This window comes from Elaeis guineensis, chromosome 1 (assembly GCF_000442705.2).
Source record: "Elaeis guineensis isolate ETL-2024a chromosome 1, EG11, whole genome shotgun sequence".
NCBI classification, from domain to species: Eukaryota; Viridiplantae; Streptophyta; class Magnoliopsida; order Arecales; family Arecaceae; genus Elaeis; species Elaeis guineensis.
The window spans coordinates 5810963-5827275 of record NC_025993.2 but is presented as its reverse complement, the minus strand read 5'-3'; the positions used below and the strand labels follow the sequence as shown (position 1 = coordinate 5827275).

Below are 16313 nucleotides of genomic sequence, written 5' to 3'. Positions count from 1 at the left end.
TAATCTGGCTAGTCCAGCAGCTATGAAACTCAAAGTCTACAAGGGCCTCCTCCATGAACTACAAACTCATATAGTCGTAAGCTCGCTCTATGCAAGCTTGACCGCCATGAGACTACATCGGGCAGAGCACATCGAAGGTCATGCATGAATTCCTATGCAGTTAGGACATTGTCATGATGCTATGATTGCTGATAAATACCTCCTACTCTGGGGCTAATAAGACGAGGCAGAATAGGCTTCATCCTTCCCACCATCAACTTAGCACAAACTTTATATAAAATCATATGCAAGCTAATTGGTCTGTAATGCCCAGGCTCAGATGTATCCTATCATTTCGACAGCAAGATGACGAAGGCCCTCTTCTAAGCCTCAATAAGTACCTTTGAAACTTCATTTAAATGTGATTAGTTATCATACACATTCTTGGTAATGCCTCATAAAAGATGCTTTCAAAAATTTTGTAATGTCCCGACCTAAGAAGACCCAATTTATCTCCCCCACACAAATCTCAAAGCATGAAAAGGAAAGGAAAAAAGAATTTTTTTTTGAATCTCATGTGCTGAGCACATGAGGCAAAAGAGGAGAACTCCCGATGGAGTCCATATCTCCTCTTCTGAGTTCGATTGAGAAAAGGGGTTTAGGGCGAATCAAACTCTAGTGAGGTCCCTAGAACTCCCATCTATAAATCCACCTCTTCTTTTCCTTTAGGCATCGCCCTTAACCCTGATCAATCGCTAGCGAAGTTGTCTAATTTCTGTTGGATTCCGTCAGGTGTTACTTGATAGATTACTAGTGATCTCTCATCAGAGATGAGGTAAGGACCTCTCATGTCTCCTCTTTTCTCATCCTCAGTCCCAAAGCCTCCTTTATCACTTTGGATTGACCGGCAATTTGTCATATTTTTGGTAGAACAAAGTTTTTTCCTACTTCTTTTCTCTTCTTTCCTTCCACTGGACTGGCTGTTGCTGTCGAACATGACTGCGATCGAGCCACCCGAGGGCCATCGCCATTGCTACCACCACTAAGGGTCACTGCCATGGTGTGGCTGATGCTAGACACCTCCTTTTCCCAATTTTTTCATGAAGGAAAAGAAGAATAAAAGAAAAAACTAAGAGAGGGAGAAAAAGAAGAGGAAAAAAAATCTCCTCTTTCCTTTCTCTTCTTCTTCACTCTTTCTCTCTCTACTTTCTTGATACCTTAAGACCAATGGAGGGTCTAGATACATAATAGGTTTGAGTCGACATTAGGAGGCATCTTAGACTAGGTTATGAGATCAGAGATCCTGAGCTAATATCGTGCAACCACTTACCTAAATGTTTATAATTTTCAAAGAGATCCTGGATGTTTACAATTGATTTGATGGTGCTGATTGGCTTTATAGGTGAGCAATTATCGGAGTAAGATGGTATTGAGTCGAACACTATCTCTAGGTTCATAAAATGAGGAGTAGGATCGGTGTTTGTTGTAGTTGGGCCTGTCATTAGTAAAAGAGATTCTTTGATACAATCATCTGCATGATTATAGAAAATTTTATTTATAATTACATCCGTATGATTGTGTTTGTTATATATATATATATATATATCGATTTAAGTATTATGCGTTGATGAATTGATGTTACATTGTTCATGATTAATTGGTGCTTAATTATATATATATATTATGTTGAATAAGAAAAAAAAAATACTATGTAACATAACTGATAGGGTGTGGGTGACAACTGGGTTAGTCAATTATGTAAGAACATGGTGTATATGTTGGGTTAACCTCAGACTGAAGTGCAACATTGTGTTTGACTTACCATGGGCTAGTGCATAAATATAACTATTCTAATACCGAAAATTAGATTATGACTTTAATTATATGGTTAAAGCATGGACGGTATTATAACAAATTGGCCATGCAAGAAACATAATATATGTACTGGGTTCGTTTCGAACTGGGGTGTAGCATCATGTTTGACCTACCACAGACTGGAGCATGATTGTAATTAGTCCAATATTAAAAAGATAATATAATTTTGCATAATTGTAAGAGTAGGACAAAAGAGGAGCATGTGGACTAGTTGACCATGTGTGAAATGTAGCATATTAGTCATTGGCTAAGATATAATTTATGATTGCCAGTCATGGATAGAAGCATAGTATGTTTTTGGCCTGCCACGAATGGAGCATGGTTGTGACTAGTCTAATGATAAAATCAAATTAAGATGATGAATTTTATTTAATTGAAGGTTATCTGGACTAGCTAACATATGTGAAACATGGTATTCATGATATCTGTTATGGATTGAGATGTGGTTGCCGGTCATGGATTGAAATATGGTTTGTCTTTGGCCTAACATGGGCTAGAGTGTGGACGGATCTAGTTTAGTATCGGAATAATCATATTATATGGATCAGAACTATATTAATTAGTTAATGATAAGTAACCTTTTTGAATTACTGTTGAATAGAATTGTTGATTTGTGATATGTGATGTGTTTAATACAATTATGATAATATTATTCAACTATCAAATTGATGATGTATGAATCTTATTATTTTTCTATCAGTTATATATATATATATATTAAAAAGTATTTCATATTCATATTAGCATGAGTGTGGGGGATTCTTACTGGGCTGTAAAACTTATAAACCTCCTCTGTTTTCTTTCTCAAAGTTGCAGAATACATAGTTTTGGATGGATTTGACTTAGAGTTCGAGTAATGGAGTCATCTTATAGGCCTTACATGATCTCTATGACTTAATTTTAGAATTATGTGGCTATATCACGTGATCGATCTAGGTGTTGGGTTCAGGATATGATAGAATGATATTAGAGATTAGATTTTAGATCACTAGAGACTATGACATAAGTAATATTAAAACTTAGGGTTTGATCACTAGAGTTTGTGGCCGAAGTGATTCATATGGTTTGACTTTTGATTGATGATTTGTATCTTGAGTTAGATTTTGAGGGATTGACAGTTTATAATCTTATTGGTTTGAAAATTATTTAGTGAACTAAGATAACTTTAGTAGGTTTAGATCAGAGTGTGCAGCGAAAGTGTGATAGTTAAAATTATATATTTTTGATAAAAAAATATTTGCGCTAATTTGGAAGGTGTTACGGCATAGGTCTTGATTTGATTTTTCTAATTAAAGAGGCTGTTTAGAGGCTTGAGGATAAGATAAAGGTTATGTATCCTCAAAGTTGGACTTTGAAGAATGCTAATTTTGAGGATAAAATTATTTTAAGGAAGAGATGTAATGACCTGGCCTAAGAAAATCTAATTTATCTCCCCCGCATGAATCTCAAAGCATGAAAAAGAAAGAAAGAAAAGATTTTTCTGAACCTCACATGCTGAGCATGTGAGACAAAAGAGGAGAACTCTCGATGGAGTCCATCTCGTCTTTTGAGTTCGATCAGGAAAGAGGTTTGGAAAAAAATCAAACTCTAGCAAGATCCCTAGAACTCCCATCTATAAATCCTCCTTTTCTCTTCCTCTAGGCATTACCCTTAACCCCGATCAATCAGCGGTGAAGCTATTTGATTTCTCTTAGATTTTGTCGGGCATCTCTCGATAGATTATTAGTGATCTCTCACTAAAGATGAGGTAAAGACCTCTCATGCTCCTCTTTTCTTGTCATTGGTCCCAAAGCCTCCTTTATCATCAAATTGGCCGGCGATTCGCCAGACTTTTGGTGGAATAAGGCTTTTCCTTGCTTCTTTTCCTTTTTTTCCTTCCATTGGACTGACTATTGTTGGTGGACATGATTGTGATCGAGCCACCCAAGGGCCATCACTGCTGCTGCCACCACCAATGGATTCGTCGGTCATGGTCGCCACCATGGGTGTGGCCGGTGTTAGATACCTCCTTTTCTCCTATTTTTTCATTAAGGAGAAGAAGAATAAAAGAGAAAACAAAGAGAGGGATAAAAAGAGGAGGATGACAAAAATATCTTTTCTCTTTTTCTCTCTTCTCTTTTTCTTTTTTTCTACTTTACTCTTTCTCTCTCTACTTTCTTGATATCCTAAGACCAATGGAAGGTTCATGTATATGGTAGATGTGGGTCGACACTAGAAGGCATCTTAGACTGGCTTATAAGATCAAGGCTTCCAGACTAATATCGTGTAACCACTTACCTAAATTTCTGTAATTTTTCATTACGGAGCCTGCATGTTTACAATTGATTTGATGGTATTGATTAGCTCTACAGGTGAGCAATTATTGGGACAAGACGATATTGAGTCGAATATTTTGTCTCGAGGTTTATAGATCGAGGAATAAGTCGATGTTCGCTATACTTGGATCTGTCCTCGATAGAAATAAGAATTTTTTGATACAATCATCTACGTGATTATACAAAAATTTATTTGTAACTATATCGGTATGATTTTGTATGTGTGTGCATATATATATATATCAATTTATGTCTTATGTATTAGTGAATTGATGTTGCATGGTTCATGATTAATAGGTGTTTAATTATAGATATTTTGTTGAATAAGAAAAATATATTTTAACACAATTGATGGGGTGTGGATGGAATTTGGATTGGTCAATCATGCAAGAAATATTATGCATATATTGGATTAGACTCGGGCTAGGGTGCAGCATTATGTTTAGCCTGCTATGAGTTGGAGCACGACCATAACTATTCTGATGTTGAAAATCAAATCATAACTTTAATAATATAGATGGGGCATAGGAAGTATTTGGATAGATTGGTCATGCAAGAAACGTGATGTATATGTTGGATCAGTCTCAGACTGGGATGCAATATTTTGTTTGCATCATTATAATTAGTCTAATTCTGAGAAGACAACATAATTTTGCATGATTATAAGAAGGGATAAAGAGGAGTATATTTACTAGTCGGCTATGTGTGAAACATGACGTATCAATCATTGGCTAAGATATGATTTATGGTTGCCGACCGTGGGTAGAAGCATAGAGTGTGTTTGGCTTGCCACGGACCAGAGCATGGTTGTGACTAGTCTAGTACAAAAATCAAATCAAAATGATAAATTATATTTAATTGGAGGGTATATGGATTAACCGATATATGTGAAATATGTTATTCGTGATATCAATTGTGGGCTGAGATATGGTTGCCTACCATAGACAGAAACATGGTATGTGTTTGGATGGGTTTAGTCTAGTACTGGAATAATAATATTATCTAGATCATAACTGTATTAATCAGTTAATGATAAGTAAATTCTTTGAATTATTATTAAATAGAATTATTGATTTGTGATATATGACATATTTAATAGAATTGTAATGATATTATTTAACTATTAAATTGATGATGTATGAATCTTATTATTTTCCTATCAGTTATATATATATATATATTTGTTAAAAGATGTCTCATATTCATGTTGGTGTGAGTATGGAGGATTCTTATTGGACTATAAAGCTCATAACCTTTCTTTCTATCCTTTTTTAGAGTTGCAGGATATATAGTTTTGGATGTATTTGATCTAAAATTCGAGCGAGGAGTCATCTTATAGGCGTTGCATGATCAATACGACTTCGCCTTAGGATTATGCAGCCGTATCATATGGTTGGTCCAGATGTTATATTCGAGATATGATAAATTTCTAATTAAAAAATTATAGTGTTGTAATGTTTACATATTTTTGATATATATTTTATATAGCATTCAGAAAGTATGGCTCTGTGAGATTACACCGAGGCTTTGATGTATTACAATAACATAGGAGATATTTCTTTTAAGCATTTGATTGTATTTGACCATGAAGTCAAATATGAACAATACCATCTTCTGCCTTTGAAACAAAGGATATTTTCGGTTCTATTTATATTAACATAGGATATATTTCTTTTAATATAAAATATTTTCATATTATGATATCTCTAAAATTAATAATTTTTTATGAGGAATTACCAAACTCTATCACTTCATTACTCAACAATTTTCTATTGAGGTTTCAAGTATTCAAATTAACATGTCTCCATCCTTTTACTGGCATCATGCAAGTGATCAATGAAGTAGTTGCTGATTGCCAAGCGAATGGGCTCCCTGGTCAGGCGCAGGATATTGCTCAGTCGCTGCACACTCTTTTGCTCATCTACCGGGCAGCGTTCGCTCGCTGAACAATTTCCTGGTCAACATCAACAGGTGGGGCCTTCGAAGCACGACAAACGACAGCCTTGCAGAAAGCCACTTGTGAGAAGCTTGTTCTGCACCTTCAGAGCATGACAAGTGGCAATCATGCAGAGGGCCACTTGTGAAGAGTTTGTTCCGAATCCACTTATCATAGTGGAACTTTAATTTGGAGTAATCACCGAGATGAAATCCCCTCTCCTTCGGCAACAACATGGAGAGGGATTTTTCTCTAAGATTAGTGTGGCTCTTTGCTGCTTCACTGTGGAGACCCAGCATCTATGATCCATTTCAAAAAAGAAGAAGAAGAAGAAGAAGAAGAAAACAGCACCCATGATCCTTTAGTTCTCATTGCAAGTTCTCATTATCAGCATGCTTGTAGTGATCAGTTTTATTAACTATCATCTAGCCTATCCACCACCACATTTTAGGCTATGGACCTTAAAGTATCATGTATGGTTCCAGGTGTACTTAATGGAACCTCTCTTCCTACCATCTAGCTTCTTGCACCTTTCTCCTACCTACACTACTCCCTGTATACACCAAATGGGCGAGTTCTAGCCTGTCTTTCTTCAGATGGACTTGCTCCTATCTTATTTAATGACGGCATTGCGACAGAGACATCTTTACGCATTTTTATTGCAATGCTTGTTCCCCTATTAATTAATTACCGATCTTTGAGTCACTGACCAGTGGGAAAAAGTTTTGAGTGCCACATGACTTGCCCCTTGGAGCGAGGCGGAATAAAGGGAGTAAATCCTTTTAATCCACTTATTTTTATCTTAACCTGTCAAATGCTAGCAAAATTATTCTATTTATTTTTAAAATAAAATAGGAATCTTGAAAAGCAAGACCTTTTCTACTTCATTCAGAATGAACTATTTCATCCTAATGATGGAGCAATTTATTCAAGAATAAAGTGGATGAGGAGTAAGTTAGAACACTTAGGGGATGTTTAGTTGCTGGTTATTTTGGGTTAAGTGCGGGATAGGGCTTAATCCGTCCAAGATATGCTAAAAAGCATGGATTAAGTTTATTCGATCATAATAACTTACTTTGTAAGGGAAGGCAACGTAGGACTTCTTTTTTCTTTTTTCTTTTTCTTTTTTGATGTAAAGGGGAGTATGGTGCCACCCAGACGCTAGGACCGTATTTGAGTGGGAAATAGAGCAGAAATAGGTCTTGTAATAAGCGTTATTCCAACTAAGTGTGTTTAAAATAGTAATACTCTTGCAATGCAATAAACCTGTTTCTTGATTTGTCCTATTTTTTACCCTTAAAATAGCATGAAAAAAGGGACATTATTCCGACCAAACTTGTTTATTCTTGAAATAACTGTTTCAACGAAGCGTCGGGATAAATTTATTCCTAAAATAACGTCCCCTTTGGTTCTTCTCCATCATTTTAAAGGACAAAGACCGCCTTAGGCTATTGCTATTCCAGAAATCTTAGCCAAATAAAAGCATAACTTATGTAATAACTATATATTCTTATAGGAATAACGATCCCTATTCCACCTTTTCTGGTTCTTGAACCCAGTGCAACCCTAGAAGTCCTCCCTTCTAGCCCTCCTGCTTAACATTCAACTTGAACTCAAATCTGCTTTTACTCTCTCTTGCACTTTGTTATATTAGCAGTGTAGGTATTTTCAGTTCTGATATTACAGCCATCTTGATTGCTAAGTGATAAAGGAGATGATCCTGCATTTTTATTTATCTTATACAAGATGGAGGGCTGAAGAAATTTTGAAGGACCAGGATATCATGATAGCTCAAGTATAACAGCTCAAATATCAATATATCACGAAAATAATAAACATAAATTTAATATGATTTTGTTCTATGGTTATAATTACATAGATAGAATGAAAGTGATTAAAAATTTTTAGTGAAAGTACAATCTTGTTCTTATTATTTAGAGTCGTCTGGTTGGCTTCCCTTACATTTTAAGAAAAAAAAGAGGAAAAACTATTGTTTATGGGGGACGCAAAGTGTATCCTTGAGGGACTCTCTATCACATGGCATAATCCATAAGTAGGCAAGGAATTTAAGCATAAGTAAGAGTAGCACATAAATATAGTTGATCAATGTTGGATTAGAGTCATCATCTTTTTTTTTTTTTTGAAAAAAAACAAACATTAGAGACAATCATGATGGATTTAAGCCCATTATCAAATTTATTCATACAGACCAACAAACACCTAAGCCATCAAAAGCATGGCACACTAGTAGGTTGGACAACTAATCAACCTATCGAGAAATTATATCCTACTACATATACCACTTAATTGTGCATGCAGTCGATCATGATCACTCGTTCCAATGAACCTCATCTATCAATTACTATTTATCTCAGTGCACTGCTATACGAACGGGCAACTATAATTATACATACATACATACATATATATATATATATATATTCATATGGTACACATAATTTATAGGATATAATTTCTCCAACCTACCATACATACTATAGTAACTATGTTTAAATTACAAGGTGCATGTCATTGAATCGTAGGAAGCAGTTACAATATTGCTTAGTAATTTAATTTGATGTTCTTGCACAATTATGTGCTTAGTTGTAGCATACATCTAATGAGGAGGTTCTGTTTTGGACTTTGGGGAGTTAAGTACTCTCCCCATGCTTCTCATGTGCGGTTCTTCCATGGGTGCTGCAAATGATTGGTGGTCCTCCCACCATTATTCTATTGCTTTTGCTCTTCTGACCTGCAGCATGAGATTTTGTCAGTGTGGTGTACTTAATGCTCTGAACACATGCAGTACAGTAAGGTTCATCATGCGCACCGCACATGTTAAACTGTGCACCAACCCAACCTAAATTGGTCACAGGAGCAGTGTCGGATATGGTGCTTGACAGTGGGCCACAACCACATGCAAATCAATGGTAGGATATTTATTAAAAAAAATGCAAGTCCAGAGCTAGCCCGCCCCTTCCCCATTGCTCCCCAGTACCATTTGAATTAAAAAAACAATGACCGACACAACATTTTTCTGAAAAAGAAAAAAAAAAAAAAAACTATGCTTGCCTTAGCCGCTATAGTAGGAAATAACCAACTGCTCTCAGGAAATAACATGAATTATTTAATTTTTTATTAAATATTTTTATGTATCTTTTTAAATATTAAAATTTATATAAATATTTTTCTAATATATATATATATATCCTCATAAAATATTTATTTTGTATAATATCGTAAACAAAATTAGCGGTTTAAAATTTAAATATCTTAAATACTCTTGATGGATACACATATTTAAAAAAAATTATGAGGATATATATATATATATATATAGTAATTTTGTGGATATATATATAGTAATTTTGTGGAGATATTCATGTAATTGAATATAGTTAGAAGGGTGTATATGCAAAAAAAAATTTAGATTTTTTCTGTGAAAAAAAATTTTAATATTAATACTCTTTTAGAATTGATATTTACATTCATACCTTTACAAAGTATTGTCCTGCATGAATACCTTTGGCATAACCATTTATTTGACATCATTAGCTAAAATAATATTTATTTAAATTAAAATCATAGAATTATCTTTTTTTACTTTTGAATTGGGAACTTATATGACTAATTGAACTTCTCTTTTTTCCATGTGATCTTTTCTTCTACTCAAGGTCAACTTAATCCCTCTACTTTTGAAAAATTTTTCAATATCTCTTGATACCCTTCTTTCATTCCCCTATTTGAAATCAAAATCATTCCTTTGACTTTCTTCTTCACCGTAGGCAATCCTTCTCATTCTCTTCCCATTGGAGTTCTTACCACCAGAATCTGAATCCCTTTCATTGCCTTCCTTCATTGTATCCTTTTCTACATGAAGATGGTTAGGTTCTATCTTTAGCTCTATGAATTAATTTAACAAAAAAAAAATACTGTGGCAGATGTGTTAGTTTTATCCTTTAGTATATATGTTAGATTTGTAATGTTTATCTTTTAGAGCTAGAAAACTTCGCATATCACAGGATCTTTCTTTCTTTCAGGAAATCAAAGCTCTAAAAAAAAGTGGCTTAAAATACTCAACCTAACAAATTGTCTTCTAACACATTGCCATACAGATTGTTAGTGAGTTTGAAGGATTTTGAATTTCTTAATGGCTTTGCTCGGGATGACTGATGTTCTTCCACCCATGAGCATGTTAGCACTAAGGAGCTTTGATCATTGCATTCCATCATATGCCTTTAAAAGATAACAACCTCTTTTCTATATTCTAATCCATGTCATCACATATGTGTCTACGACAATAAATATTATAAGCTGGTTTTCAATTAAATAAGATATAATGATTGTTATAAATAAATAAAAATAAAGAAGAACAACCTCATGATTAATGAAAGAATTCATAACTTTTTTTGTTATCTAATCATTGAATTTATCTTTTTCCTGAGCAGTATTTTCACAAAAAATATTGAGGAGCAAGCACCAGATTGATTCGAGTTTAAAGCAAGCTGAAGTAGATAAAAATAAAATTAAAAATCATTTATATGTATAACCTCTTAAATATATTAAATTGCATGAATATTCTTGCAAATTTGCTATTTGCATATACATCTTTATAAATATTTATTTTTGCATGTCTATCTAGTAAGGGTATTTTAATCATTTCAAATTGATCCTGCTAATTTTTTAATGGTGTTAGATGGCATGGTACGTATGCAAAAAAAGAAAAAATAAATATATTCATATAAAATGAGCATTTTATGATGGTATACATGAAAATATCAATTTTAAGAAGGTATTTACATAAATTCTAATATTTGAGGATATGTACACAAAAGATCCTATTTCATTTATTATTCACTCCATAGCAAAATTTGAACTTAAAAATATCATTTCTTTAAAATAAAAATATTATTTTATTCAAGTATAGAGTGGAGAGACCAAATAAGTAATCGGTATTCTCATTATTTAATGGTCATGATAGGATGGCAATTAGATCAGGTTGAATAAGATATGGATCAGATTGAATAGATGATAGATAAAATATCTATTAATCTAAATTTAATTTATTTATTAAATAGATTAAAAATACATATCCAAATTTAATTATTTTATTTAACAAATGATCTAGCTCAATGTCCAATAGATTGAAATAAGTTAAATGAATTAAATGATTGAGCATTGCCACCTCCTACATGTGAGTCACGATGAGGTTATATAATAATGATATATTTTAAAAGAAAATTAAAAGAGGCAAATAGGCCTGAAGCTGTAAATTTACTCAAGGGGACCTCCAATGTGCGAAGGAAACTGCTGCAGAGCTTCGTACCATTGTATAGGCTGGTATTCAGTATTCACGGAATGTTTAAATTTACGAGGCCATGCGCGTGGGACGGGAACAAGGGGTTGCCACCAATTTTGTTAACCATTGGACATGGCTTACTCTAATATGGCTACCTGCCCACTTTTAGTTCTTTAGACTTCTACCTTTCTTTCATTTTAAGAGATCTAGGTAGGAGTTGGATCCAAGGAGAGACTGAATACAAAAATCAACCTGATTTATTGCATGATTGGCTGCGGCTGTCATGAATTCAAATCCCTCTTTCTTTCTTATTTCTTTTTATATGTGATCATCACTGAACATATTGACACATTACATGATTGAGGGACCTTGTTGTAAATGCCCAACCAACATCAATTAATGCGCTATATGCATGGTTTTAATCTTGTTGAAGCATCTACTTTGTTGATTTTTGGCCCTCATCAATATGGTGTATGTAAAATACCTTTATTTATTTATTTATTTATTTTTACATTTGAAGGAAAAAGTCAGACTCAAGCCCTTATGAAACCATACTCATAAATATCTGCCATTAACAGATAATTAAGCTTAGGTAGAAGTGTATCTCCCTGCTTCCAATAAACATCTGATTGACTTGTCACTGTTACCACAAGTAAAATACTAGCTTGATGCATATAAATTGATATTATAAGACGCAGACTTGCAATACTAAAATAAGGTTGAGAAATTTCAAACTCTTATCTACTATTGAATTATATGTTTATTTGTGAGTTATTATATGAAAATGCATGCATACTTTTCTATGAAAAAAAAAAGGACAATGCATATTGTATCGGTTCTCTATTTTTTATGAGAATGTCCACAATTTAATAAGTTTATTTTTCTTGAAAAATGTATAACTATAGATATTTAATTTTTACTTCCTCTGTCAGCTGAAGTATTGACACATCTTGGTCATATATAATATATATGTTGATATTAAGTTCATCTAGAGGTCAACCTTAATGTCAGCATAGAAAAATTGAAATCTAGATTCTTGGAAAACCTACCTACATATCTCTCCATTTTTTATTTCTTTTTCTTTTCCTGTTGCCTTCAAGAACTCAAATATACACAGAGTATATACACTTGGTCATCCATAATATATTAAGAGTTACCTCTTTGATACATAAGTGGCTCATCACGTGCATGCACATAGGCATAAAAATGCAACTTTGTGTAGTTAGTAACTTTAAAAATGTATATAAATGGCTTCTTAGGCCATGATGGAACAAAGCTAAAGATGTTTCCTCCAAAAAAAAAAAAAAAAAGGTTAAAGATGAATATGGATCTTTAATGCCATAACACATAATGGGCTTCCTGACAAACATACAAATTTTATAAACGAATGAACCTAATACTTGCATATATATTAATGTAGGTAAGTTGCATCATAGTTGTATCCTTTTTAGGAGTGAACAAAATAAAATTTAGGATAAATTATGTCAGTAGTCCTTAAACTAAATCGAAATTTTTTAAATGGTCCCTAAACAACAAAAACCTAAGTTTTAGTCTCTGAATTTTCTAAACCATTTTAATATTGCCCTTCCGGCAATTTTCATTGACTTTCTCTCACCGATTTACTCTTTCACCCTAAAGTGGTGCTTACGCGGATTTTACTTTGACAATTAAGCTTAGCCGATGTCCCGCATGAATCGCAAAGCATAAAAAAAAAGAAGAATGAAGAAGACTCTTGTAAGGATTCTTCTTCTTCCTCCCAACCAACCCCTCTTACTGCACCCCCACCTGCCCCGGTGCACCCCCACCCCCGCCCGTCCCAGTGCCGGTGGATTGTGTGCTGGTGCCCCCTCGACCCCACCCCACCCTGCCCAACCTAGTGTGGAGGATCAGTTCTCCTCCCTTCGTCGTGATGCACCCGCACTAGCCAACCGGTGAAGCCCAAGGGTAGCGCCCGCATCCTCCCTTTCATCCTCTAGGCCATTATCATGACGGTGGCTCTCGTCCTTTTCTTCCTCTTCACCGACGTCATGGTCGTCGTCCTCCCCACCTCTGTATCATCGGCCACGCCCTTCGCCGCCGTTGCCACCTCCAATCCCAAAGCCACCACCCGACCTATTCCACCACCGTCGTCACAGAGCCCTCCGACCTCTCTCCAGCCGACTTGAGGAAGATCCGATGTTTCGAGTACTCTGATGGTGGCTCGGCATCACCAATCCTCTGCCCTCGGCCTCCACCTTGGCTCCGCGCACACCCGCGGTCCCCACCGCCACCCCTCGAGCCTCCATCTTCAACTGTGGGGGCACACGAGGGTAGGGCAGGGTGGGGCCGGTGGGGGGGGGGGTGCCAGCGCATAACCCACTAGCGTTGGAGCGGGCGGGGGTGCGCTGGGGTGGGATAGAAGCCCCGAGCACCAGAGAAGGAGGTCGGAGGGGTGGGCCGGTGGGAGTGGGAACCGCAGGGGTATGCAGGTGGCGAGCCGGTGAGGGGGGGGTGGGGGCGATGGCTGAGAGAAGAAGAAGATATAAAAAAAAATCGATTTCAGTCTGCGTCGGTGTCACCTGTTCAAATTAACGGAGCCACGTAAGCACCGATGACTGTCTTATAGGATTTTCGGTTGAAAAAGATACCAAAAATGGATGAAAGGAAATATTAAAATAGTTCAAAATGTTCAGAGACTAAAACTTAGGTTTTTATAGTTTAGAGACTATTTAAAAGAATTTGATATAGTTTAAGGACTACAGATATAATTTATCTTAAAACTTAAGTGCCCATCTCATGCTTTGATTTGTGCTTTTCATATAAATTTGCATATTCATATATAGAACATAATTTGTAAATTTATGGAAACACTACCTCATATACATAATGCATGTGAACACTTCTATGAAGATGGAAGAAGTGAAGGTTATGGTCATCTCTTCCTTGGATAATATATAGTGCGTACCTATATTATATGTATACACTATGAGATTTTCCTACATGTAAGTATGCACATTCACAGATATAACCTCGAAATATTGTATGTAGACTGAAAGATGATGCAAGTGTCAATAGGAGCTGCTAGTTGGAGGAAGGTGCTGTCGAGAGGCAAAACTGCAAACTATGAGTACTATCAGCTTTTGGTATATGCATGTATACAACCTTGCATGCACTCACAGGGACATACATAATATGCAATGCATGCATAAAAACAATTTTCTACATGCATCCACAATGTAGGATCTTTATTTTTTTTAAAATTAGTGACACAAGATTTGCCTATAAATAATAAGGCTTGATATATCAAGTTGTGCAAATTGCTTCTGGGAAAGTTCTTATGGTGGAACAAGGGGGATGTGTTTTGATATGCACATGGGGGAGAGAGAGAGAGAGAGAGAGAGAGAGAGAGAGAGAGAGAGACCCTTATCATTTCCATAGAGAGAGAGAGAGAGAGAGAGACCCTCATCATTTCAATGGTTTCTTCTGGTTCCCTTCCCGGGGAAGAACTCTCCTTAACAAACTTCCAACATAGACTTCATAACTTGTCATAAAAAACAATTCACGCCATATTTTATACGCTCATAAGAATCAAAACAATCATACATATACATGATCCAAGGCAACGGGTATCATGATTCGAGGGCCATCAAGTCGAGCAAAATATTGAAACATACTGGTGTCTCACATGTCTACAAAAATTAACGAAATCACTAAATATATAGAAAGACAAAAGACAAGAAAATTTGATGATCAAATAACATTTTTATACATACATATCCTCTCTACTACTACATCAAACACATTGTTTTCTCATATCATCCCTGCTAGTTCAAAATAGTTACACCCCAATAAACAAGCATATCATAGAATTATCCACTAAGCTTAGGTAGAAGTCACCATTATCAATCCATTATTCTAATTACCTCTACAACCTCCATGAATCTGGTGGTCATCAGGCCCATCAAAACCAAACCCTAATCCAGGAGGAGTTCCCATGGAGGAGGAGGAGGAAGATGAGGCATGAGGATCCAACCTCACAGGCCAGCCCATGGAGCTGGCTGGATGTCCTGTGATAACTTGTGGTATTTGTGGGGATTGGAGCTCTTGCACCTGCCTCTTGAGGAACTTGACGTAATGAATGGCCTCATCAAGCATGGATGCAGTGTCCATCTTTGTGCCCCCCGGGACCAGCCGCTGAAGGATCCTGATCCTCTCACTGATCTTCTCCCTCCGGTGACGGGCGGCGATGCTCTGCGGGTCATCGCTGATCCGAACATTTCGCCGCCTGGGCTTCTTGATCGTCGAGGGATCGATGTCGACCGGTTGCATTGCTGCAATCTTGTACAGCATCTCCTTCATCGCCCCCAACCCTTCCTCTTCATACTCTCCTCCTTCTACCTTCCTTTCGATTTCCATTTGGGCACTAGGGAAGCTAGGAGAAGGGACATGAGGTTGAAATGGGTCTATGGGCTGGAACAATTCAAATGGAGAATGATCAAAATGGAGATGGCTCCCCATATTCATCTCAAGATCCCAAGAGCTGCAATTGGTAGTATTGTAGGTCATATTGTTCATAACTAAGTAGGTAGTGTGGGCTTTTTAACAAGGAAAGATAAAGAAAGGAAGGGGGAGAATAGAGAGAGATACAAGTGGGTAGAGGACGTCATTATTCCACGAACCCTTACAAGGACTTTGAAAACCAAAAGAGACCAAAATTACTGTCAAGGTTCTGACAGGGTGTAAGATAAGGTTGGGAGACAGGGAGGAGTGGTAAAAGAGAGGCTTTAATAATAATATTATTGCACTCACATTGGTGGTGCTTGTGACTGTGGATTATGGGAAATATTTTACACATGTATACTTTTTCGGTTAACTACATTCGCAATGGTGATGGCACTAAAAAAATGATGTGGAAGGGAAAGACCGGGAA

The 16313-nt window shown here is 36.0% G+C and overlaps 1 protein-coding gene across 1 annotated transcript; it reads right to left on the bottom strand.

Moving 5' to 3' along the window:
• Positions 1–15144: 15144 nt before the first annotated feature.
• Positions 15145–16033, bottom strand: LOC105037919 (transcription factor HEC2-like). Its single transcript, XM_010913550.4, has one exon. It carries the CDS (start codon positions 15956–15958, stop codon positions 15299–15301), a length of 660 nt encoding a protein of 219 aa, XP_010911852.3. The 5' UTR covers positions 15959–16033; the 3' UTR covers positions 15145–15298.
• Between the last annotated feature and the right edge of the window lie 280 nt (positions 16034–16313).

Coding starts and splice junctions, on each gene's coding strand:
- LOC105037919 (XM_010913550.4), bottom strand. CDS start 15,958: ATGAACAATATGACCTACAATACTACCAATTGCAGCTCTTGGGATCTT.